This window comes from Seriola lalandi, unplaced genomic scaffold (genome assembly GCF_002814215.2).
Source record: "Seriola lalandi dorsalis isolate HSWRI2012SDOR001 ecotype SW California unplaced genomic scaffold, Sedor1 jcf7180002054885, whole genome shotgun sequence".
Taxonomy (NCBI): domain Eukaryota; kingdom Metazoa; phylum Chordata; class Actinopteri; order Carangiformes; family Carangidae; genus Seriola; species Seriola lalandi.
Window position 1 is genome coordinate 7190596 of NW_019525437.1, and position 27556 is coordinate 7218151.

The 27556-nt window shown below is 39.2% G+C and overlaps 1 protein-coding gene across 2 annotated transcripts; it reads right to left on the minus strand.

Annotated features, from left to right (window-relative positions):
* On the minus strand, positions 1–26734 carry LOC111671654 (phosphatidylinositol 4,5-bisphosphate 3-kinase catalytic subunit alpha isoform-like). 2 transcript variants are annotated; one of them, XM_087180033.1, is made up of 26 exons: positions 26375–26734; positions 25849–25923; positions 22389–22495; positions 21942–22110; positions 21402–21528; positions 20681–20890; positions 20145–20239; positions 19770–19925; positions 18863–19108; positions 18216–18301; positions 17382–17487; positions 14978–15130; positions 14700–14834; positions 11938–12062; positions 11557–11638; positions 10879–11043; positions 10436–10539; positions 10126–10297; positions 9205–9311; positions 8985–9106; positions 8102–8180; positions 7802–7972; positions 7382–7499; positions 6531–6682; positions 5664–5826; positions 1–5549 (listed from the first exon to the last, which is right to left on the minus strand). In XM_087180033.1, the coding sequence occupies exons 3-26, from the start codon at positions 22442–22444 to the stop codon at positions 5442–5444; spliced, it is 3207 nt and encodes a 1068-aa protein (XP_087036159.1). In that variant the 5' UTR covers positions 22445–22495; positions 25849–25923; positions 26375–26734; the 3' UTR covers positions 1–5441. The 2 variants fall into 2 exon arrangements, with proteins under 2 accessions (XP_087036159.1, XP_023284560.1); XM_023428792.2 differs by having other exon boundaries at positions 26371–26734.
* Positions 26735–27556: the final 822 nt, after the last annotated feature.

Genomic DNA, 27556 nt, shown 5'->3' on the forward strand with positions numbered 1-27556 from the left:
GACAGTGCAAGAGCAAACACGGCCAGGTGAATGTTTAACAAATTTATTTGTACATCTTCACAGAACACTCAGATGACCAGCCAGTCAGTCAGGGTACAAACCTTTACTCTGTGACCTGGGAGCCAAAACAAAACACAATATACACTTATAAATAAAAACGCAGGTTATTGTGAGAATGAACGTGTCCTAGAAATTGTTCCTACAGGGAGCAAACTTAAGGCATTAATTTATAAACATCTGCGTGGCTGCCTAGCAGACTAAATAAAAACAAACAAAAAAAAGAGGAAGAATATTCATCTTTACCCAATCTCATGCAGGTAGGCTGTGAAAAACAATACATTGGCCCGTTGTACATTCATTCATAGTATAAGTTAAGGTTCTGACAGCATGGTATGCTATGGAAATATATGAGTGACACACTGTAATGTAGTTTACAGAACTGCATACAGAACAGAACATGAAACCACACGCTGTTAAGTCAATGTTCCTGTTTTAAGTGAGAATTCGGGACATGAGATGCAAATAAAATGATCACAAATGATCAATAATCTGAAATTATTTACCATATTTGCTCTTTGATCCGAGGTTGATTTTTTTTCTGCAAGTAGAGTTTAAAACCCTCGACATTCATTCTGTTTAAAGCCCATTCAAAGGCTTTTTAAAAAACAAAGCAAAACAAAAAAAGGAAGAGAGTGTAACTGAGGGTTTGACAGTGTTTTGATATATCAAGGTGGTGGACACAACAATGTGAACACCTGTCCATCAGGTGAACAAACAGGAACAGTAACATGAACATCTTAAAATAAAAGACTTGTCTGACAGTCACCGAAAACAGACTACACTGTAAGCATCTCAAAAGGTAGTATGTACTACATGGATATTGCATTGAATTGCGTTATATTTCCTGGGTGTTTATGTTATTATGTCCACCGTTTGTCTGGGAATCACAGGTCGGGGGCAAACTCAAGATATGATGAATGAAAGTAGGGTTTCCCTCCTCTCTGTTACGTCACAAAAATGTATCAGTATTTCTCAGCACTGGTAAAATAGCAGGTACAATGATGACGTATCATTATGTGATACTCAATCTCCTGCAGATTGTTGATCTGACGGACAAAGCCGGCTTAGTAATAAAACCGGTTCAACTGGCCCTGTGACAGGCAGATCTGTGAACATGAGCCTGTGTTTTCATTGCTGAGCTTTTTGACAGTTAAGATAAAGAACGGGTGCCATCAAAGCCTTTCGCTTAAGGGAGGAAAAAGTAGTGCAACAATTATTGCAGAATTCCTGCACCAAGTCAGCACCAAAGTTGGACACCAGGAGAACTTTCAAAAAAGAAAAAACATGCTCTGGGAAGATGCGACAACTATCACTTCGGTGCCGGGCCTCATTCATATGATTCGGAGGCTGAAAATAGAAATCCAAGATGATTGAATCTTATTAAATACTTCATCACAGTTCTCACTGCACCTGATCTTAGAAACGTGGACTCGAGTACAACTTCAGTCCTTCATTAGTTCAAGAAATAGTTGTTTCTTTACTCTGAAATTTAGCACTGTGGCATCAATAACATTCACTACCAGTATCAAACAAACAGCCTTTACACAAATGTTTCAACCTTCGCTGCTTACCAACAGCCCAACACGTACACACACGCACGCACACACTCTCACCATCAGTACTAAATAGATACTGAACCCTTGCATCTCAACTCTAAACCAGCAAAGCAGTTCTGATTCATGACATTTCAAGTAAAACATTTACATCTGATGTATGAGAAAAGTGTCCCTTCTTTTATGTTTCAGAGTTCCTGAAGCTATTTTCTGCAAAAAGCTTCAGCAGTTTTTTTTTTTTTTTTCTCTGGCACAAACCAGCCAGTGGAAAAAAAAGGCTTGCAAAACATTTAGAGACACCATCACTGCAACAGTTTAGTGTCATCACACACAGACACATGGACTTTTACACGCACACACGCACACACACACACATACATACATAGTGTGGGTTTTCATTGGGGCCTGCCAATGAAGCTCTGCAACCTGTACAGAAAGACAATTAATGCATATGGACACACACACACACACACGCACGCGCGCACACACGCGCACACACACGCACACACACAATCAATCTGCAGGATATATGGCAAAGGATATTAAAGATAACAACACTACAGGTTTGTCACACATGAAGCCTGCCATAGAAAAAGAGGTTAGACTGTAACTGTACATACATACTGCTTAATGTTGCTTCAAAATGTACATCATACATACTGGCTATGCTGCTCGAGAAACATGCATACTAGACTACCTTTCGTCTTACAGTCCTTTTGAAAAGGTATTGAGAACTTGATTGTTTTTTAAGTGTATACCCCAACCACTCTACTGCATGATGCAATTCCAGCATTAGCTTTCACAGGCCTCAGTGATGCCTGATTTGGCACGTTAAGAAAATGAAGGACTAATTAAATGAGAGAGGTGCTCTCTGCTGATAAACCTACCGTCTGTTCAGTGGCACTGCATCTGACTTTAGAGAGAGAGAACGTGACTTGATGCAAGAACGTAAAGAGATGAGTGCACATAAGGTCCATATTAGCAGTTAAATACATTGTAGCTTAATATTAATGCTGCAATAACACGTCATCACACGTGCACCACATCAGAACAGACCACAACTTTGGCTTTTCAATACAATCAACAGTTGAACTGGCAAAGTGCAGACTTTCCTCTGACTCTCGCTTACGAGATTCGAGTTTCATATTGTCGGGGTTACTAAGATAATAATTTAGTTGAACACACATCCAAATACATTGTGAAGGTGTCAGGTGCTTGTGAGGCTGCACTGAGGCACCTTCTCCTTCACCTTCACCTTCTCTCACTACATTCTCTCTTCAGTCAAGAGGTTTTCAGTACATAAGAAACAACGCCATTCATGGTTCTGCGATCATCTCTGAGAAAATTCCCAAATTACTCATTTCCAGAAACCATCCAGCTATAGTCTGCTCTGAAGACAGTGAAACAAAAATGCTTTTTCCAAGCTGTAATGCTGCCTCTGTGTGGACTGTTCTGTTATATGCCAAAAATATGTTTTAAAAATCATTTCTGATTATTTTTACATCAAGGTCTTTCCTTTTTCCTCTTTCTTTAAAACATAAACAAAATATCATTGACTCATCTTAAACTCAGGGGCGTATACACAAATGAATCCAATGAGTGATTGTGACGATCAGCTAATCCCGCCCCACCCTGCCTCCATGTGCATTTGGATATCAGTTGGCAAAAGTTTGTTTACATTTCCAGAATGTAGCTAAGGCTTCATTTATTGAGGGAGGTGCGGGTGGGGACCAACAGTCCTGCGTCATCCTCTGTACGTGCTAAATTGTGCCCACTCTTGAGCGGTCCAATCAAATTTGGAGGATTTGTTCAAATCCATCTCATAACTAAATTTCGTCCACAGTTTGCGTCGCTTGTTTAACTGCAGACGTTCTAACTAACATTTCATTGTGACTTATAAATAATGAAAAATCTACATGCTCAGATGTTTCTGTTGGGAAAAATATAACAAAGAAAAATTCAAACTTCTAACCTTTCTAACAAAAAGGTGCAGAGCATGGCTTTAACAGTCCGCGGCAACAGAAGGCATGGCTCAAATACTGCCAGGGTTAAAGGCTCAGAGAAAGTTGTTCTGGATAATAAAATATCCACCAAAAGTTAAAATTAATTTTGTCCATGAGTCAACATTTTAAACACATTCTAATGAGGGACATGCTAAACACCTAACATAATTAGAAATACAAATAATACACAATGAAGATCAAATCTAGCTTTTCCTAAAAACTGCCATGCTTGTCATGTTAATAGTGCTGTCATGGTTAGCTTACTACAACTTGCTTAGGCAGAGTTTGTAGGGCTTAGCAGTGTGCAGTGTTGTGGAGTGTTGTGCTGTGACGCCAAGGCATTTTATCAACAGGAAGACGTAACATTCCCCTGGGCCTCTGCTCGCTGACAGACAGACAGACAGACATCCAGAGGCTTAAAATAGGTCCCATTATTCATAAAATGTGAGACTGGCACTTTTACTCTTGCCATTTTGCTTCCCAAAAACAAATTAATCTTGAAAGTTCGTAGTAGGGCTGTAAACTAGCCACAATGAAACTACTGATATGGTCAAATGAGATGTTTAACTTACAAGTGACTAGCAAAAAGAGAATCAGCAGTCTTCATTTACGAATATGGGCAAAACTCTATAATCATGAAACCAGGGGAAAGCGGTTGCGCTCGTGGTACCCAGAGGAAGCTGCAAACAGGTCAACACAAAAAATACTCCAAATATATTTACACAAACAATGGTGTGTTTCTGGAGGGCTGAGTTAAGTGTTTTGCCTATGTAGAAACTGAAAGAAACTAGATACATAAATAAATTTAAAAAGTCATAATAAATCTGTATATTATTCTGGTATTTCTAAGTGCTGTTTTTTTTTTGTTTTTTTTTTTGATGGAGAGGCATCATCACCCTGAAGTTTATGCATGAGTCTAAAGCTGCACCACCAACAAATGTTCCCAAGAGTGGAGTGCTGTTTCATCGAGGCCATGGGAGACTGCAGAGCTGTGCAAAACAACACACTCGCTCTTCTGCAGTGCATTTTTTTGAGCTTTGAAATTTGAAAGCCGACAACAAATCAGCTCAGAAGGGCAATTTCACCACAAAGATGGTGGAAGACTGTGCAGTGGTAGTCATCATAGAAGCCATTACTCCAGGACTCCTGCGCTATACAATGAATTTGAGTAACACTTCTTTTATGCAAGGTAATTTAGACAGTTCCTTGTGCCCGTCATCCTCTCAGCAGAGATAAAATTGGAAAAAAAAAAAAAAAAAAAAAAAGTTTCCCAAGCACTTCCTGTCTGGGCTGGAGCCACAATGCAGCACTACTACAGCAGAGGAGCAGCAGCAAGGCGAGCTCCCTTTGTGGCTACATGTACAGCTTGGCAGATACATCTTCTTTGTCCAATTTGTGTTTTTCCTCCAAGAGCAGCAGAGTAAGGGGTAAAATTTCCTTGGTTACCCAGTTTATTTGTGTCAGGCAAAAAAAACAAAAAATCGAGGAAGCATAGTAGCCAGGTAGGGCACATCTTCACCGGGACATGAGGAAAACTTTCTTGTAGTCCCCGAAACAAGCAGAGGGTAGTGCGAGAGCATCTTAAAGACCACACAAAAAAAGGCAGATGATGATGCAAAGAAAATGCAAACCTTGTTTAAATAAACACAAATAGTAAAAAAAAAAAAGAATCAAGCTGAGAACTTCCGTCATCAGTGAGCTGTTTGTGGTGTCTGCTGTAACAGAACTGATATTCCTTGAAGGACTAATGCTGCGTCTGGCTGACAGACAATACTCCATGGTGGGACTGGTGGTTTTTTTTTTGTTGTTGTTTCTGTGCAGGGGATCAGTTTAGTGCATGCTGTCTAATTGTGTGGAATATCCAGTCCATCTTAGTGGTCCATCCTCCATGGTGAGCATCGTTCATCTGTTTCATAAAGTAGTCCAACGCCTCCTGCACATAGCAGAACGAAATACAAGAGACTCATCAGTAGATGAAAATAATTTGGCTTCATAAAGTCAACTTGAGACTATTTCAAGAACAAATATCAGAGAAAAGCCTACATACCTGTTCACTTTTCTCCAGAGCCAAAGTCTTCCTGATGTAGGCAATGTCATCAAATGACTGCAGCTCAGGCATGCCAGAGCCCAGCATCATGGAGAACAGGTTGATGAAGAGGTTTGCATGCTGCCGGATGGCCAGATAGGCTTTATAACACATCTCCTGGAACCTGGAGGGACGTGGAAAAGACAACGTGAAAAAGACAAAACAAATAGTATTTTTGTATTTGCTTATTGCAAATATATTATTTGCTATTGCTTACTTATTTGCTTTTATTGCTCATTTTACTTCCAAATGACAAATGACTGTCACTGGCAAACTGCAGATACATTTCCAAGTCCTACAGAGCTCTTACAGGCTCATGTGCGGGTTGCAAGTATCAGGTTTTTATTAGTAAAAATGTGTTAAAATTAAAGCAAGTTGCAAATTTATAAAACATGCTCAGGCCAATCACCACGTGTCTTTTGTAACTATTAATGCAAAACCATTCCACAGAGTTCTGAAAGAGGTTATCGTGTTTGAGTGTCATTTGGGCAAGTTGAGTGGAAACTTGCCCAACTGAGGGAGGTGAGGCAACACGAATGCACTGAGCTGTTAAATAAATTCGAACCTCTGTTCCAAAATAATAACCAGTGTGTGTACTCTCCAGTTTCACAATAATAGTGACAATAATATCATCCTTTAAACCTGTGTAAAGAAAAGCACATCTATAGCAAATCTTTGCTGTGGCAGTCAGTATGTTACAACAGGACGAGAACAGAAGAGTTTTGGGTGTTGACCAGCCATTAAGACTGACTGATAGTAAAGCAGATACATAAAAGAAGGTGTAAGAAACGATGATGAGAGAACAGGAGATGTAAGGTGCTTCAGTACCTCTCAAACTCTTTGGTCTTTGTGCACTCCTGGGATCCCTTACTGATGACAATAAGGAAGTCTTGCGTCAGTACGAAGGGCACTCGCTCTCTTTTGTAGCCAAATTTCTTCTTCTTATGATCCAGGAAATGGCCAAAATCTATATGAAACAACTGAAGGGGAGAAGAACAAAGAGAAAAGAAGGGAGTGAAAGTTCAGTCACTCTCTCTTTACAAGTAAATATCTTCTAAAGTCAAATCCATGAACTGATCATCCACAGGAAAACTCAAGGCACTGACACCAATCACCGACAACAGCAAGTTATTTTACTGATACGTGAAGTTTCATTCAGTATTATAGTATTACCCTAAACTTGTTCATTATATCAAATATGCACTGCACAATCACAAATCCCTAATAACTTGAATTAAGGAAAAAATATTATTAATTTTAATATATTAAAATATATTTATTTCTGATACTTTCTTCTATACTTCAAACTACACGTGACATTGTTAAATAACACACCATTGACATTTTTCCTATAAGCATTACTATAAGTATTTCATTGGGAGCTGTATCTTTAGATTTAACGAAACCAGAGACGGTATCAACTGATTGAAACTGAAACAGAGAAAAGGACAAGAAAAACAGGGCAATTATTAACATTCATGAAACAACAGAAAAGTGAAAACTTCCTTAATACCCAAGAACAGATTATAGAGGTAAATAGGCAACAGTTATATAGACACATAACATGCACAGTAGGTGCAAGGCTACTGGAAATCAGAATCAGTGAAATGAGTAATGCAAATTGTGTATGTGCAGCAGGGTGAAATAGTATGCTGTATGCGTGTGCATATACAAGTTACCTGTCCATCATCTTTGACCATTATGTTGCTGTTGTGCCTGTCTCCTATCCCAAGGATAAATGTAGCTACACAGTAGCCAGCACAGGACCTCGTAAACAGATCCACAGCCAAGTCATACCTGCACATGCACAAGTAAGCAGTGACGCCCTTAGTATTGTAGTTTAAAAGGAAATTATGAACAAGTAAATGTTTAAAAGCTGATTGTATAAAACAGACAGGACATATGATATTTATAAACTGATGGCAGACTGATGTAAATTTGCTGCAACTATAAATAATCCAAGAACAGAATTCCACTTTTACATATTTTTTCTAGGGCCTGCAGACACTTTATTCTAATGGACTGTGTTTCGTTGTGTCATACTGTGCACTAATGATGCAGAGATGCTGTTAAAATAATATCAGGAGAGAAGAACTCACATCTCGCCCTTGTTCTTGTCCTTGAGCCACTGATGCAGAGTGTTTGAGTTGAACTGCAGGGCTCCCTTCAAGCCACCTTTACACTGAATCTGCATGATGGTGTGGGAGCTGCGAACCACCTCAATGAGACCCACACAGTCTCCTAATGACAGACAGCCGTAGGGAAGCATCCTGCAGACACACACGAAACAGATTTTCTTAGCCTCGTGCACTGAGGTAAGAAAGAGTGAGTGAGAGAATAAAGAAACTCAAGCAGAAAGGTACAGAAAGAAAGAGAAATATAGATTGAGATAATAATACCGTAAATCCAGTCCCTGATTCTGCCAAATATTCTCCATGATTTTAATAATCTGCAACGTCAGCATATCCTGGCGCAAGTCTACAACACACACACACACACACAGAATGACGAGAGTTACAGTTAATAACATCCTGGGATAATGACAGATTAGACACATACACAACATAAGGACGAGTGAGTATGATTATAGCAGACAACCATTACCACGCAGCTCTGCAGCCTCTAATCAGAGTTATTTACAGTGTGTGTCAATATTTAGGATTGGAGTCGGGAAATATGCTGCATCACTTTCTAGTTTTATAGCACAAATCAGAAAGAGTGAACAGTTGCTGCTGTGCAAACACAGCTAACGCTTTCAGAGCCTCTCACAATGACATAAGGAGGTAGGAGTGAGAAAACACTTTCAGTATGTTTCGCTGTAAAAATTGTAGTATTACTGCTTGTCTTTAAATCTATGAATGGTCGCAGGCCCAAAGTACATCTCAGATGAAACGCCCAGACCTCTCATGTCAGCCAGTTCTAGTCACCTTATGGTTCTTGACATTAGCACTAAACATGGTGATGTTTTGAGAGTCAAGTAAATAACTCTCAAAACATGCTTGAGACAGAAGCTTCCCATTTCCCCCAGTATTTAGGTTTATCACTAAAGGACAGCTTTGCGATTTTAAATGGGAATGATATATTTATGATGAATGCTGTAACATCAATTTAGGCACATATTATTTTGAGGTTGTGGTTACAGGATGATTTCTAGCGGGTTTGTAAGAGTACAGAAAAGATTTCAGGGAAGCTCAGGGGTGAGAAGAGGTTAAAAAGGAAGATTAACCGGTGATGTGCGCATTCATGTGTGTGTGTCTCAGAGTGTAGGAGTATGTGTGTTACCATCTCCATTTTTGAAGATTATCTCGTTGTTCTGAAAGAGGAGTTCGGACATGATGTCAGGATTCTCCCAGTTCAGCCACAGCGGCCTCTTTGCTGATGACATAATCCTGCATTCATCCAACCTGTGCACAAATGAATTCAAGCAATAAAACAACGTCAATCTCTTTTTCACAATCCTACTGCAGCATATATAAATACCTCATCCCCTATTGTGTCTAACCTCAGGTTTCCCAGTTGGTGTGCGGGGTTGAGAGGAGATGTGAAGTTCTGAAGGGCATCCATGTAGTCAGGTCTCTTCATCTGGTCCACAAGAAACCGCATCTGGACCTCCACAAGAGACACACACACAACCACAGCAACACACACATGTGCATTTGCACATAAATGTGTATGCACACACCCAAATACACACACAACCACAAGAAATCTTCTAAAAATGACTGCGTTTGAACAAGTAACACAACACAGATTTAAGTAACACAGCACAGATGCCACATTAAATCAATTTTTTTCAGACTGTTCTTATATAATAACTGTAGAATTATAAATAATTAGATTTTAATGTGTAGTGTGAGTCTTGGAGAATGGTGCTTTCATGATAAGGTAAATTAACTAGAGAAGCCACTGACAAAACCTGGCTGCACTGATAAAAGCACAGAAACTGGTCAACACAGTAGTGATATTCATTTTAAACATCATGAGTTGTGACTCAAACATAAATGAATAACATCCTGTTCTTTTATGTGGGAATACATATCTTGTGCTGTCAATATTTGATACTGTAAGTGACAGCAACACAGATAAGTGAGGTCTGTGTGCCCACTGACATGTTGCATCATCAAACATGCAGGAGTCTGCAGCATCAGCCATTGTGCAGGCACGAACTATGAGTGATTGAAACCTTGTGATGTTGCTATCAATACCCCTGACGGTCTCTAGATTGTAATTTAGCAAACTTTCAATGGCGATAAAGTAGAAAAATGAGGGCACTTGTTTGTATGATCCAGATAAATCCCTGCATCCCACACGTTATATACGATACCATGGTTTTGAGATATAAAAAGGCAGAGACTTCATATCAAATCTTATGTTCCTGTGTGTGTATGTCCATGTGCATGTGTTTGATGCCGCCTTCCCTTACCTTCTGCGTCTCATCCTTCTTCTCCTGTTTAAGGATGTCAGTGAGGTTTATGAGCTTCTCCATCGCCTCTACCTGCCTGCTCAGGTGTTTGAGGTACATGCCACAAGCCCTGCAGTAAGCCTCTAACAGCAGCCCAAACCTCTGGCTCACTGTCTTATTGTGCATTTCTGACCTGTGAAGAAGACACCAAGAGAAGTGAGGGGGGACAGAAATTGAGAGGCAGGGAGGCAATATGACTTTTCAGCTTTCTGGAAAGACAGAGATGGGAAGATACATAGGCATGAAGAAAAAGCAGTGGGTGGTGACTCACTTGAGATGCCAGAAGAAGAAATGTCCTATCCTTTGATTGGTAAGGGCCTTTTTGAGGAGGAAGCGTGCCAGGGGATTGTCGAGATACTGCTCATATTTTAATACCTAGAACAGGAGGAGAGAGGATGGGAAGATTGTGAGGGAAGAGCAAGAGGAGATGCAGAGATGAGGTTAAGATTAATCATTTCACACTCTGTGATATCTCCACCCAATGGAATCTCTGTACACACAACACCACCATGCATCACAGTCTTCAACACACAGGGAGAGGCCAAACAAAAGCTGCTTTCCAACAGATAAATACTGGCTGCCAAGGACACCCTGGAGTAAGGTACTCCACAGCCCTCTTCACTCACAGTACTCATTCTCTATCTTCCTGTTTACCCCATGTTTTTGTCAATAAGTTCCTTGAACTGAATAGTGCCAACTCTATGGTAGACCCACCTGTACAAGCTGAATCAGGTACTGGGACAGTTTGTCATCAGTCAGGTATTTGTCAAGGCAGCGTACAGCAAAGTGTCTGACCATGGGGTCTGGGTAATTACAGTCCAACAGCTCCATGGCCTGCTCAGGACGGATAGATGGCCACTCTTTTAACAGACAATACATCTGGGAAACATACAAACCAAGACATGTGAATTAATACTCTGGTATGTAAGTTACAGAATTGCGGTGGACACATTTTATCAACAAATGACAAATATGCAAAAAAACTAAACTAACTAAATTAGATTCTATGCAGCCCTGTAGCAAGTTTTTGATTTTGCAAGCCACAGCTCAGAAGCTAGTTATTTTAGAACAGTGTATGTGCTGACGGGTATTTTTTTACTGAAGTATAAAGTACACTCGAGTTTAAAAACAAAAAAATATATGAAAATGATTTTCTAAGAAATTATCAGGAGCAGTCACACATGGAGTGGACGGAATACATCTTTATTGCAACAAGTTAGAAAACCTGTTTTTTTATTTCCATTTCTCAAAATCCAACTGAAAGTACTTACATACGTAACATCTGAGGTGTGTAACTCTTTCTTTAAGTGTGTTCCTTTTCGTTTATTGGACACAGATTAACAATGTAAGAGTGTTTATATGAAAAGCATGTAACAAATGGCATGGCATTACCTGTGCTACTTCATCTCTGGAGTTCCATTTGACAGCGAGAAGGATCTTGGGAAGGATCTCAGGGATGTTCATGCAGTAGTGCCTGGTAGAGAAAGACAAAGGGGATAAATACTGTGTGTTGCATCCCACGGTAAGTATTAATCAGTTGTTTTTACATGTGTGTAACCTGCATCCTGTGTCTAAATTTGGTTAAGGTTAATGCTTTTTTTTTTTTTTTACACAACGTATGTTTAGAATCAAAAATCAAATAAATAAAATGTCCGAGGTGTTAAACTACAGGAATATGCAATTAACATACAGTAAAATTACACACAGCTACATGTGACTCGCAATGTGACTTGAAATGTAGTACAGTGTCATATACTATGTGAGGGAGGTTACCTGTGTCTCCAGAGGAAGTCTTTCTCCTGCTCAGTGATTTCTGACAGAGGGTCTCTGTTACTCAGTTGCCTCAGCTGCTCAGTGTCGGTCTCTGTCAGGGCGTGATCTCTGGCCACACGATTGCTCTGAAACACAGCAGAAAGAAAATACTGTGAACACTACATTATTTAATTTGAACATTAAAAGTCTATGCCAAGCCCTGATATCTACAAACATCTACAAACATCTACAGTGGAGTAAAACACAATAAAAATGTTATATTATTAACCTCTCTGATCAAAAGTCATCACATTACCAACCAGTAGACCTTCTGACATTATGTGCTTTCATGTCACTCCATGTCAGATTTTTTGATTAGATTTTTTGGCTATATGTTTCATCTTGAATACAACACATTATTTAACCTTTTTTTATAGTATATGAGTGTGCAAAATGACAGTGAAGTTGAGCCTGTAACATTTTAAAGTTTACCAATTATACATAGAGATGTAAGGATTCTAATATATTTAAAATAGCACAGTGATGAAGCGGCAGCTCATTTAAACTATTCTTTAAACAGGGAATGAAACTTTTCTATTTGTTGTTACCAGTATTCACATCTTGTAAAGACATTTGATACAATTTAGATCCATCGTTCGTTAGCTGAATGCGGTCACTTCGTAGTCATTATGAGCAACAAATTCAGTTAGACTCATTACTGTTAGGGATGCTTATCAAACTCAAGTTACAGATAAAGGAATAGCGATACACCACATTACGCTATCATCATAAATAAATTAACACTGTGTGATCCAACTTGCATCACACAGTATCTGATGGACCTGTAACAACATGACACTTTAGTGTTGTCTATGTGCAAGTCAATCATCTCTAAATCCTGGCATTTAAAATATCCCAATTGTTGTATTACAATTTTATCTATTAAAACCATTTCCACCATAGTTCTGTTCAAAAGTTTAACCACAGTTCTGCATATGTGCACAAGCTACAAGGTACACATGGTAAAAGTCTAGCAGTTTTTTCACATGTGTTTCTGAAGTGTGAAATTAACTTATGAATGTATTTGTCTGTATGTCTGTATTTACAACCAACTGACTTAAAATGAATGACTTTAATGACACATATCATTTGTTTCTGGCTGCATCTTCAGCAAAACTATTTTTTCATGTTTTTACTTAGTGAGAGAGAGAGGGGAAGAAATCTCCATCACCATCTCTCTTTCTGTTGTCACAATTCAGAACAAGGAAGTTATCGGATCGCAGTTCATAAACACTACGTTGACCAGCAGTCACTGCCAAGCTGCTGGGCTTCAGATAAATTCACAACTTTACTATCAGGACATCATCAGATAAAATAGCCCAAAATTCAAGTGAATGACAGCAGCAGTGCTGAGAGATCGGCTTCACTGACAATTGAAATGAGCGATGGCATAGAAGGTGTAAAAGCAACAGAATGGTTGTTGTAATCAATACAGCCCAAAACCATCTGTTACCGCATCTGAATGAGCTGCAAATGTGTATTTATACTTGTAAAACACAACACTTGTCAGAAAAACAACTCTAAACTTTATTACAAATGTGGCTGCAGAATAACAGACGGGCTGCTTCTGAATCGCTTCCAGCTGACATTAAAACCGTGACAAAGCTGTGACAGAGCTGGAGCGCAGCCCTCAAATCCTGAAGCTGAAGTTCTCCCTACTGGCTATCACTTTGATAAGCTAAACGCACAAAATCTGTGTTAAAGTTTATCTGTTCCCTGCCCAATGATCCTCCTTAACAAAACCATGTCTGATTTTTGACTGTATAAATATGTTAATGTGGATTTTAATTAAACACTTTTCTGCTCAGGATTAAGCAGAAGGATATTATCATTATATCACGTATTGCTCTGGGTACTCCTCACAGACGAGGCACACATCATGAATAACTTAACACGTCGTCTGACACTGTTCACATCCTCTCACATGGCGGAGTAACTCCAACCACATGTCACATTATCACATAGAAGTCATGGCTCTCGTGCCAAACATCATCTAGTAATCTGATAAGACAGAATCACCAACACTATAATGAATAACTGAGAACATACACTGCACTGCTGTGTCACACCAAAAGTGTTAGGACCAACTCAGTTAACAAAGTATATAACCAGTTTTTATTGTTGATTGTAGAACTGAAAATCAACCACGTTTATCAAATCACTTATTGACCTAAATAACTTCATTTAAAATATCAGAAATAAACTGATAAGAGTCATAAAAGCCAATTATGTATAATGCGACCATTCTTTCACTACTACTACTGCTCCTTGGTGGGCACTATATTAAAACAAGTGTGTATTTGAGCTCTGTTACTAGCTAATTGTATCAGCGAGAATATGAAGGTAAAGACGTATTTAATGCTAATGGTTTTAATGCTAAAACTAATGTATTTGCCTTATTGACATGACTTTACACTCACATGTCTGTCACCAATACAATGGTGTTTAATTAATTTGGTTATCCAAAAGTGCACACTCTCCCTGTATGTTACTCCAGGTTTGTTTGCATGGCCCAGGCCTCTTATGCTAAAGAAACCTCACACCTTCGAGCTCCCTGGTGAACTTTGAGATGATATTTCTTTACTAAAACAGTTGGGTGACAACACAGGTTTCTGGGCTCCAATTAAGCAATTGAGCTGTGTAGGTTTGGACTTATATAACTCAATTTGAAAAAAGTTTTAACTGATGGAACTCTGATTAGGAGCAGATAAGCAGGTTATTACCTGTCCAGAGAGATTGTAGTTGAATCCCAGTTCCCTCGAGATGGTCCAGTTTGCATGATCCTCTACTGCATTCATATCTGGGTATTTTACTGGACTACTAAAGTGGTCAAACTCCAGCTCCAAACATGGCGTTTCCTGGGAAAAAAAAGATTAAAAGAATATTATTGCAATGTGTAAATCACGGTATCTCACATAACAGTCAAACTCTCAATGAAACATAGAAACCTGATACTTTCTTATGCCCTATTTTAGGTAGGTAAGATGCTGAATTTTAATACCTTATTGGGGTTGGATCCAGTGACTCCTATGGGGTTGAGGAGGTCTTCAAGGCCATGAGGGACAGGCCAGAGGTTCAGAGCCATCTTGTTGGCCACTAGCGTGTGAGTGTAGTCAAACAAGTTGATATTACCCCAAGCTAATGGACAGTGTTCCTAAAGAGAGGGAAGTAGGCAGAGAGAGGGTGAGACTCCCACATTACTAATGTAATTAGTTTCAATGTGAGAATCTCATGGGAAACAAAACAGACACAAGCACAGATGGTGAATAATTTTGAATCAAAGAGGCATTTAACACCAATGAATTCTGGGAATCACAGAATTAAAGTATGAAGTTTCAGTAAGGTTTCCTTAAGCTAAGGACAAATATCAATTATAACATGATAGAATACTCTGACACAACAGCCATTGTTTTTAAATCAATGTAAAAGGTACTTCAGCCAAGTGAAAGCACGGACAAGACATCCACAGGTTTTAGTCTGCTCAGTCCAGCCAGACTCATTCTTTGCCTTTTACCTTGTTGAGACGCAACTGTTCTCATGGGTTAGTGGACTTATTAAAGCTGACCATGTGCTGCTCATTCTGTTGAGACTATTATTGAGAGATGCTGGTTGCTTCCCATCCCAGCATAAGTTAAGCTTTGTTTTCATTGAGGCAGATGGACGAATGCTGTTTGATGAATGCTGTTTATTTGCCTTCAATGTGTTGGTTAATAGTTTTTTTAATATCCTATAGACATGGCTTTAATCAGGTTTTGCAAGATATTAAAGCATTGTAAGAGCTTTTATTCATTTGTTATAGTTTAAGAAGCTCTTTAACAAGTACTAATTCATTTTAATGGGGTTTGAAGGTTTGATTATATCACTTATATATAATATAATGGCCATTGCTTGTGAATATGCACTACAGTTTCATATTATGATATAGAGGTTTTCAAAGAATGTATTTTAACTGCACTCCTCATACCTCCTACCTACTCCTACCATGTAAGCCTTCACAAAGGCTGGAGAAATGTTTAAGATAACATCTTGATCTTCAGAGTGAGTCTTCACTAAGGGGCAGCGATGGAACAAGGTGAGGTAGACTGAGTTACACACAGACAGCCAGTCACAATGCAACTATTTATAGTAAGTGCTGGAACAAAAGGCTGCTGTAGAGAAGTGTTTATCTTTAATTCAGGCGGGGCATGAAAGAGCATCCGCTAACCCGACCTGAACCAAGTATGGCACAGCAGGGGACACGACTCAGCCTAGGTGTCTGTTACAATATCCATGTCTGGCATTCATTGATACACTCACACACTCTCACACACACCTGTCTCTCTTCCAGCTTTTCCACCAGAGAGAGATGGAAGAAAAATCCATCAGTGTGGGTGAGATCAAACACACAAAAACATTGACACAGTCCAAGAGTTTTACACTACATGGTTTCTGAACATGGAGTAAAATGTATAGACAGTCATTCTTTTCATTGCAAGTCTGATGTAAGTATCTTGAATATGTTAATATTATGCTACTGCTTGCTACACAACACAAGTGATTTCTGTATGATATCAAAAAAGAATTATCCTTTTAAAGTTTTATATACAGTGTATTGATTTGTTAACTTATTCTGATTTTGCACTATCCAAGTATTCTGTTTTTCCTGTTGTCAAATACTTTGATATGGAACCGAGGGAGAACAATTAGCCCCTTTCACAACATGCCCTCAGTGCGGATTACACAAGCGAAACATACTCTCACATGAATGGAAAAGTCCCCTCTGCTGATTGTGTTTCTGGTGATGTTTTCTGCCATCACAAAGCTCATGGCTGATTAGTAATTAAACAGAGCCAAAGACGATACCACAGCTCCTGCCCGCTGTGGACACATATACTCAGACAGGCTGACACACAGAGTAGGTTAGGTTCCTTTGGCGACACCAGCACATGCAAAACACACATACACATTCACTCGAGGCACCTATACATATAAGTCCCTACAGGATGGGGTGGCATGCCATTCTTTTGACACATGAAGGTCATCTGCTATCTGCTATCTTTAGGGGTGTAACAACTGTACCACTGCCTGCCTCTCAGTTATATAGCATATACAACTATATTGTATTTGTATGATTGGGTATTAGTTTTCCTCTGGCTAACATGAGTTCAGATTTGGTTTGTCGTGTCCTACTACAGATGCTTTTGTGTGTTTTAAATGACAAAATGACATTTTCATGACTCATAAACATGTCTGTTACATTACTGTTACTGTTTCATTTTCAATAAGATCCCTCAGTAGAACTGTGGGACAAAGTATTTTACTTTTTCATAATTATTCCGTAACTGACCTAGGAAGACACTTCCTGTTTTTGCATGTCCAGTTCAGTTGCACTGTGGAGTCCTTCCCTTCGCGGCTTTCAAGCTTACCTCCTTGGCTCCCTTCCTGCCCTTGACAGAGCAAATGGAGAGGCAGAGTCTGGCAGCACGGGGGATGTCTGGGATGTACATATCATAGGTGAGCCACTCATTCCACCTACAGAGTAAGAATGAAGGACATACACAGATAAATAACAAGCCAAAAACAATTTCATGTGTAGACCTAAAGCTTCAGTTTCTATCACCAAGAAACCCGAAATGAGATTTATTCCCATCAGACTGCTTTCATTGTTTCCTGATAGAAAACTGTGAGTTGATTTGATCATGTACTTTTAGCAGTAAAATTTATTCACACATAAAGACACTGGAAAAAATAAATTTCAGTTCATTTTCATTCACGTGAGTACCACAATTGTTTTAATAAGAAGACTGTTCTAACAGGTTTATGTCTGAGCAGCACTTCTGTTAAGTGAAGATGAAGACTTGGGTTTAACAGTAATGTAACACGGCAGTTTAGTGTTTCTAGCCAGCACTAAACTGTTAACTTACCCTCCTGTACTGCTTGTAGTAAATTAGCTGTGCAGATTGTCTAAAGGAGAATATCAGTGAAAGTGAATTCAACTAGTATTAATTTCCACTATTGTGTACCGTGATTGATGTAATGCATTTTATTTAATCTCAGTTTCACCTTTCACAGTATAACTTTATTACTCTCTCACGTTCTTTGTTTAAGCACTTTGTAACTATGTTAAGTAAAGTGCTTTACAGATAAGGTTATTATTATTATTATTATTATTATTAAGAGGACCTTCATTTAAGGGCTGCTGTAGTAAATTAAAACGTTAATAGTTTGTTTTTTTTTCCACCTGAAGAATCGTGAATTACCTGGGGTTAGAGCAGGGTACCCTCTGTGTGTTGACATTGTCACACATCTGTTCACCTCCATGGTAAATGCCTGTCCTCACATATATCTACAAGCAGAGAGGAGAAGCAAAATTGACCAAGGAGAAAATTTAAGGAAAGAAACAGTAGTAGCAACAATGAAAAAAAAAAAAAGACGGGTTATCATGAGAATTTATTCATCTTGAGTCTGGAAGATTGCTAACCTGTAACAAGCTGTCAAGCTAAATGGTCATTACACAACAGCACACCAGTATTAGCTACCAAGTCTACTTTCTATTGCTGAAGACTTGGACAATGATCGTTTGTTTCCACAGGATGTGAAGGAGTTAGAAGGTGCAGAACTATGCAGAACTGGAAAAGCAGTCATTTTATACAGCTAAATGACAAATCTTAATTTCATTTAATGTACAGTTTCATTTTATTAATCAATCTGCAATAACAACCCAATAACACACATAAAAAAAGCTTATATTTTTTACTAGTGAAAGGTCATTCTTATACCAATTTTAGCTTACTCCTACCAGTTGGCAGTGTTTACTAACGTGTTATGTAAAGTATTGGAGTCAATGAACTTGTTTGATTGGTTAACAGACACAGGTATAGTCCCTGTAAGCACTGGACATCCCCACCTTGTCTATGTCCCGTATATTGACGTTAACATAGGTGGCACAGAGGATTCGTATTCGCAGAGTTCCGTTGATGGTCCACAGCGACTTAGCTGCTGCCTCGCCGTTCATATAGGACGTTGCCGTGGAGATACGTCGAGAGTATGACGGCATGACGAAGTTATCTGTAGGCAACTGGGTGTACAGGCTGTCCTTAGACATTAGCATCAGGTTAGGCATCCTGCCCAGCATGATGCAACTACGGATATACTAGAGCGAGAGACAGAGAGAGGGAATGACATAGAAGAGGACAGTTAGAACGAAAGTCCATGCGGAGCTGATAAAGTTACACCATGCGTAAGTCTAGCCAATGATGTCAACTGGTCATTTTCCAGCAGCTGACTGTAGAGGAAACTGTGACACTGTTTGTATCTTCTACTTTGATGTGGCTCAGAGGGAATTTCTCCTGGTTCAGAGCATGAGCTCACGACATTGTGAAGGGGGAAATGGTTCTAGTGTTTTGATGATTGTCAGTGGATCTGACATATCTGGGCTGGTATCCTACATGGAACATACACTAATTTGATGGGTTTCTTCAACATTGTAAAGAACAACATTGTAAAGAATGTCCCAACTGTGCCTGATAATATTTGTCTTTGAGCCATTTAGCTAGGACAGAACATCTGTTCTGCACTTTCCCATTCTTCACTTAAAAACAGTCAACCAACCTAAGCTTCCTGTATATAATGTTTTTCACACAGGATCAAATACACAGATCAGTCTTTGTTTGTTTCTGATAAATTACTGGAATCATAGAAAAAATATTTAATCCCACTGGAAGCTATAATTTAGATTTTTTTAAAACGATTTAAGGGTTTTATTTTCACAAATCTAATGCTTTGATACTTGATCATTTGCTCATGTCTCTTACCTTATACTGACTGATGGGGTGCTTTTCCAGTAGGTACTCATCACAGCCACAAACTTTGAGGATGTATTTACCCTGGTATTCCTGAACACACATCTTTAGCTGCTCCGGGGACAGCAACATGCTACGTGTCTTCTTACGAATGGCCTCTGCAATCACCTTTAGGACAAAGATACAAAAGGATGGTCTATTACTGGCTTGTTTAGGTGAAGTACACAAAATTTAAAGGTGCTTCTGTTTTTTTTCCTGCTCATAGCACATAGCTTTAAAGTGCCCCTTTCATTTCCTCAGCTATAGACATACAAATGAAATGGTGCATACAGTATGGCTTTCATGTTGGATTAAATGTCTTTTCATTTAATTTCATGTTCACCCCACCTGCTCTGGTACACAGTCGTGGTTGATCTTCAGTGTGTACTTTTGTTTGTCATTGTTCGGAGAAACAATCACCCAAATCACAACAATAATCTGACCTATAAAAAAGAGACAGACAGAGAAAAACTGTTGGATAATTGATCAGTAATTCAAATTTTACTCGAGCAGCAACCGAGGAACAAAAACCCACCGTTAATTATTCTGAGGAATGATGCTATTGTATTAAGAACTGTGCTTCAAGTATTGTTTTACTACAATAGCATCACACAAGCTATTGATTATCATGCTTATCATTGTGATTCCTACCCATTGTAAAGCCTGGCTAGTAGTGATTAAGTATTGATGGGAGGCTAAAATGTTAATTTCTTCCTCCCTCTGGTCCTCCTATTGTCTTTAGGTGCTTTCTTTGTGTACAATTTTCTCAAAAATAATCATAGGCTTGATAAGACAACCAAAAGAAAAATATTCTTATTTCTCCCTTTAAAAACATCCTGTGACATTAGTTCACTGAAAAAAAACAGACTAAAGCTTCCGCCTACCTTTGTCCAGTTTGCTATAGATGTGCTTGGGAAGTTCCTGTGTGGATTCTACATTGGGTGGGTAAACATACAGCGCTCTACTGTGGGGCCCGCTGGCATCTCTCAGCTCCACTGAGTCTTTACAAACATTCAGGATGTTTCTCCTGAAGTCCTGAACCTCAGGGTCCTTCACAAGGTCAAACTCGCACACAGGCATACCAATGGCAAAACCTGACAGAACAAAGTAGAGTCAGTGTTGTCTTTGGTCTTTTAGTCAGATTTTGACGAGATTGGTTCATTTACAGATGAAGTAAAATTATGTTTTACTCCTGTATCTACTGGACTTAACTTAAACATACAGAACCTATTATGTCAAGCTCAGAATTAGTCAGGTAGGCTTTTTCATTCCCAACTTAACTTGTAGATCAAACCATCAAACATTTTACTTAGTTTGCTTTTTTTTTTGCATCTTTTGTCTTTTGCATTTAACAAAAAAGAGACTATTTAGATAAACTATACTAATGAATGATCAGTAATTAAAGAGTAACCATTCACTAAAAATGTTACAAACATTTTGCTACTCTGAATCAAAATAGTTCTTTTTAATTAAATAGGAAAACATCTTTTGAATTTGTCACATGATCTAAACTATATGTCAATCCACATTTTTTTGAACTAACCAAAGTAATAAAAAAAAAAACAGAACCATGGCTACAACAGAACCAATGCAGGAATATCTCACCAATCTCTCTGTTGAGGATCTTTTCCTCTCTGTTGCCAACTGGTTCAATGACCTTGAGGAAGGGCTGGAAGAGTCGGAGATCACACAGCCTCCGCGTCTCATCGTAGAACTCCTCCCGCTCTGCTTCCTGCAGGCAGGGGAAAAATATCAATATTCCACTTTCTGTTTTTCATGAAGTGGTGAACGGGTGTTACGAGCTGACAGTCATCCTGCAGGTGCAGAATGGATGTTTAGGAAAAGTGGAAGTAATTTCTAAAAGCTAAGATTTGTTCAGTTTTGTAACACCCTTCAACCACAACAATGTCTCCCCTCAATATTCACAGAAGAGAAACACATTGGCTGTTTTGCAAGTACAGTATCTGAGAAGTTTTAGAGCTCATTTATTTTAATTAGCAGCTAAGGCCGCTTTTGCAGTTGCTGTTTCCGTTATAAACTGTTTTCATTCCAGCAGACTTTCAATAATGGATTTCCATCATGTTTACTTTTTTAGATGGACACCTCTTCATACCAGATATTCAAATTCAGATTCAAAATTCTCACCTGTGTAACACTGACAAAGATGTAGGATGTCTCCTCCTGTAGGAGGTGATGGAGGGGATATTTCCGGGCCTCTTTGAACAGCTCATGTTTGATGGTGATGAGCGTGGCCTCACGGAGACACTCCAGTGTCAGGATCATCCCATTGGGCAGCAGACAGTCCACCAGAATCCTGCAGACACACCCACCGTCATTACACAGTGTTGATGATAAACTTCATTCTCTACTGTTCGTTTACCATGCTTTCTTTGGACATTTTACACTGTCAATACTTTCTTTACATTCAATAAGCAATATACATATGATAAATCAATTAATCAATAATAAATAATAATAAATACACTGGTATGTGAATGTAAGAGAGTTTTTTACTTGCAATAACATGAAATTTAAAAGCTTATAATTGTGTGCATGTGTACGCAATAAATAGATAGATCCAGTGTGTCATACCTGGGAGGCATCAGGTGGATACCCCATAGCTCCCCTGAGGACGGCCTGGGAGGCATCTTCTTCTCTCTCTCCCAGCTCAGTCACACAGTCAAGCTGCAGAGCACAACCTGAAGGACAACAACACTTAAAAGCAAGTTCTGACCCTCATAGTGTAAAACACAGGCTGAAAGGCCGGTTCATCACTTCATCACTTATCCTATAGGACATTTGCGTGAAATTTTGTCATAATTAACATATGAATTCTTGAGTTAATGTGTTTTGTTGGGTTACATTGACCTTTGCCCACAAAAATCTAACCAGTTCATCCTTGAGTCCAAGTTAATGTTTGCGCCAAATTTGAAAACTTCCCTCAAGGCGTTCTTGAGAATCGGACAGATGGACGGACAACCCGAAAGCATAATGTCTCCGGCCACGGCTGTTGCCGGTGCAACACTTGCAGCCCATGTTTTTTTTTGGTACAAATTTAACTAATTTCATTTGAAAACATTACTTTAGATCCATATCACAAAGACCTGCAATGTCTGTGATAAAACATGCAAAATGTCTGTGTTTGTAACCACAGTGAAATCAACAGTTTTACACCTCTATGTTGTTAAACAAACACTTTATACTTGTCTTACCACTCCTGTCACTCACTGAACAATCAACTGAAGGTAGAAACAGTAAGTTTCCCAGTGGCCTTTTGAAAGACAATACATTTTAACTCATCCCTCAAATCACATCTGCTCAGGCACGGTTTGCATACTGGCGTCTGTTCGTCTATTACTTGCCCCTGATGATCCGCCTCAAATGCAAAATATCTCCATGCACCTGTGTTGGTGGACCTGTTGCTGCACCTGAATTTGCTGCCGCCATCGCGTGTGTTGTTATCGTTTCCTGTGTCCTTTCTAGAACGCTTGTAGGGTTATTATACTGTCCTCGTCAGTCTCAGAAGCATCACATAACCAGCACCTTCAGTACCTTTGGTACTGTAGAAATCAACCACCGGAAGAATTTTCAAAATTTTGGTATTGACTAGGGTCCGAAGTAGTACTTCTCTTGACATCTTTGTACAAATACAGAAATACAGAACAGGTCAGATGTGATGGCAATCATGTTTTTTGAAATATTAATTTTTCTATGTGTGGTTAATTTGATATTTATGTTAAAAATTGAAATTACACAATCAGCTAATTATTGTAAGAAATAGATTGATACCACTATTTCAGGATGATGCCAGTAACCAGTAAAATACCATATCTGTACTTTCTCAAGAAAAATCAGCCAAGGTAAGTCCTCTCTAGCTGTAGCTGTACTTTTACCAGTTAAGATCAGCTCATTCAACCCTCTGTCATCAAGCACTGGGAAATTAGGGGTCTTTGGGGACTTCAGTGACACAACTATTTCAGACAGATTTCTCAGGTCCAACACTCACAAAGACAAAACAACACAGTGAGTCAACTGCAGATTGTAACACAGTGATGAGAAAACTATGTGATTGTGTGGGCTTTAAGGAAATTACAACATCATGCCTTAACTTAAGATTTAGACAGCTTATAGCCACAAACAATTCTCTGAAAACCAGTCAAAATGAGAAGAAAAGCAAGTATTGCATAACATTCGCCAAGCCAATAACCATCTTTCATTCCTGCAATGTAGTGGATGCATTTGTGGAAGCTACTCTGTCTGGATTATCTAGAATATATTAGCTGAGCAGCTTAAGTACAGGATATTTTGAGCCAAAAATAGCCAGGACTAACAATCTAAAAGACACACACAATCCTTCAAAACAACACTGTACTACTATTTTTCTTCTTGGTGTTTCCTCACTTGGACTAGGTCTGTCAAACGGCATAATGAGTACGAAGCAAACTACTGAAATGAGGCAATGGTTCAAAACATAACATCAGAGACCTAGTCAATCTGGTCATCACGACTAGAGATCTAGATGACTAATCACGCACATCCCTTGGTTTTTAAATGCTTTAAAAACCCATCACTTATTACTTAATGATACTGGGGGGAACAAATCATTAGCAAAGAGCTAAAGGCTATTGTGGCCAAGCAGGTAGAAGCCATTACTGTTCCTATTAATCAGCTTGATCACTTAAATATGTTAAGGTCATTGCATCTCTTAGCTATAATGCAGCCTTTCAGACCGGGATGGAACAACATTTAAGATCTGTCAATAAAATAAACCAAATCCCACTTAATATCTTGTCTCACTTTACAATATGAATATCACTTTCATATCTTCCAGCTCCAACTAACAGGAATCTAAGCACACAACAACATCGCCCACTAGGTCCTAGATCAAACCTTTTTCAGGTTTCAGGTTTTTTTTTTAAGCAATTCAAATAGAACTGTCACTATGGTCATTGACAAACAGCTGGAAATATAACCGAGGCACTTTGAGCTCCCTAGATAGCATTAAGAATGGGAAAGTCATCTTCCTGTGCTAAAGCTAGAATAAAGTCTACATAAAAATGGCCACAAAAATATGAAGTGTAGAAGTCACTGACACAGCTATACAGGTTGTTGTAGATATGACAGCTCTTAAATCTGCATGTCTTTTATAAACCTAGCAAACACTCCAACATGAAATGGCAATTCAATCTGGCTATCAGGTGAGGGGCAGTTGGGGATCCCCCAGAAGGAGCCCCAATGAGCTGGAGGAAGCTGGCGAGGAAAAGGACAATGTCTGGCCAGCTCTGCTTACCCTGCTGCCAAAACAATCCTGACCAGGATAAACATCCAGTTGCTGAATGGATGGAGGACTAAAACTAATTGCAAGGAGTGCAGAAGAAGTAAGGACAGTAAACCCTCTGAAATTCTGTTATCAATACTCAAAACTGAAAAAAATAGTTTAAGTGTAGAGTTATAACTGAGAACCAAAATGCAGGGGACTGATAATTCGTGAGAAAGAGAACAGCAAACTTAATTTTAAAAAAAAGGGTAGCATTGAATATTTACAAAAACAAACTAAAACAGAAAACCTTGAGTTAGAACAAAACACCCATTGAGTAGTTCTGCGATCTGTGACCCTGATCAGGATGCAGCTAAGCACTTTAGGACAAAAGAGGAAGCTTCCTCACAACACAGGATGTGGGGAGTGGGAAAACACTGGCCTAGAGACAAGCTTGCTTTGAATACTGAAACATAACTGCACAATTAGTTGTGTCTGCAAGCAATGGCAGGCTGGCGAGATCAAACACACGCTCAGTCTCTACATCACACTTTGTATTTGTGGTTAACAGAAGGTTGATCAGTTGCACCACTTTACACAACAATGTGGCTTCAAGAAAAACACTTGTGATTCATAGTTACTTTTCAATCTAGCTTTCTCCATAATTTACAGTAGCTTTGATATTTCAATATAACAGATACAAGAAACAAATTAATATTTGATATGAATGTCTTTGCTGGACAGTCAACAGAAAACGTGTGGATTCAGATGGAGAGAGGAATTTGTGAAGCATACCTAAGAGAGAAGTCCTCTTATTTTGAAGATGGGACTCTTCCGCCCTTCATCGTTCAGTCCATCTCCACACTGTCACTGAAATATGTGTTGGGAGGAGATGGAATTAAAACACAAACAACATGACACACAGTCTGCATCTGTGGCAGTCCGAGTGATTCAAGCTGGCTAGCAGCAGGTTAGCTAATGTTGGGTGTTTGGTGATGACAGCACAGGGATGACAGCTACACAACACTGTAGTGCTCTCGATGTATTGATACTTTTACATATCTATGTAAGAATGAAATTACCAAGATAATCAGTTAACCAGTCAAACCATGTCGGTTCTGCCTTACCACAAACATCTCTTTCGACTAATGTCCACCAGTTTGGGAATCGTTAACGTTAGCTAGCTCTCTTGTTCATAAGCTAACGGCTAATGCTGAGCCTGTCATCCCCTTGTTGGAAAATTTATTATGAACATCCAACACAAGCAATTTGTCTACTGAAGGGCGAGCTGAAATATTACAAATCTGGCATACTGACCTACTCTTTAGAGTCGGCGTCAACGCAGCGATGTGTCTGAGGATGCTGGTCCGAGAGGCTCTCCCCGGCTAATGCCAGTTAGCTAGCCTTCCCACCCCTCCAGTTCCCAGCGGCCGGTTGGTGGCTCCCGGCGCCGGGCAAAGCAGGGTGTTATCTGTCGCCTGTCAGCCTCTGTGCCAGATATCTGTGACTGTGACCGTTATTCCACACCGACAACAAATCCTCGTGTTGTGGGTTGTAAGTTGAATAGTTACAGAAAATAAAGGCAGCCCCCGCATGTCCGGTGTGAAGGGCTCGACCTGAGGATGTTGTGAGCGGCTGAGCTGCTGGTGGACTGGACAAGTTGTCTTGCTGCGACAATGCAGCCACGCTGTCTGTCTGGGGCCCTCCTCCCTTCCTGTATAACACACACAAACACACTCACAGAGAGTGAAACTGTTTGTGATCTATCGGTCTGACATATTAGTGGTATGACATGTCGCCTCAGAGCTTAAACCACTGATATAGTTTAGATTAAACCACAACAGGATCACATCATATCATCACAGAGCACAAATGCTTAGATAGCTAGCAATAAACGTTTCACTGTTTGTGGGCTTAACTTGTTTTTGCAAAGTGGCCCATAATTTGATCAGATAAGAAGATAAGAAAAGACTGATCTTCAGGGAGGGAAATTCACACTTTACACAGCACAAAGGTAAGGACATAGATAAAGAGCTTTAAATAAAATAAAATAAAATAAATTGAAATAAAGAAGTTATATTTAATGGATAGATTCACAGTTTTTCAAGTCCAATTTAAAACAATAGTCAAGTCCCCATATGTATATTGAGATAGCTTTTGCTTGCTGAAATCATCATTTTCCTGCTGGCCTTAAAAAGGTCCCTTCCTAATGGACTGTTAGTGGCAACAATAGGTACAGTGGCCCCGAGGGTCAAACCGCACAGCTTTTCAAAAACACAACAACATTTCAGATTATGGAAAGGGTGGGACAACACTATTTGTTTGTGATTGAACAGAAGCCAAGTCAGTTCAGAGTTTATTCAGTGGATGTGTTAAGGTGAGTTGGTGCTACTGGATCGACTAGAAGGACACTCTAAACTCTACACTACTACTTGTTGTTTCACTGTTAGTCGACAGATGACCCTCCGTGCATGTGTTAAAGTATCAAGAATTACATCATATG

Excerpts from the sequence above, each read along its gene's own strand:
- LOC111671654 (XM_087180033.1), bottom strand. The coding sequence starts at position 22,444 with ATGCCTCCCAGGCCGTCCTCAGGGGAGCTATGGGGTATCCACCTGATG. Across the intron at positions 19,109-19,769 it reads ACCCCATCAGTCAGTATAAG|TATATCCGTAGTTGCATCAT; the intron begins GTAAGAGACATG and ends CTCTCGCTCTAG. Across the intron at positions 15,131-17,381 it reads GCAGGAAGGGAGCCAAGGAG|GAACACTGTCCATTAGCTTG; the intron begins GTAAGCTTGAAA and ends CCCTCTCTTTAG.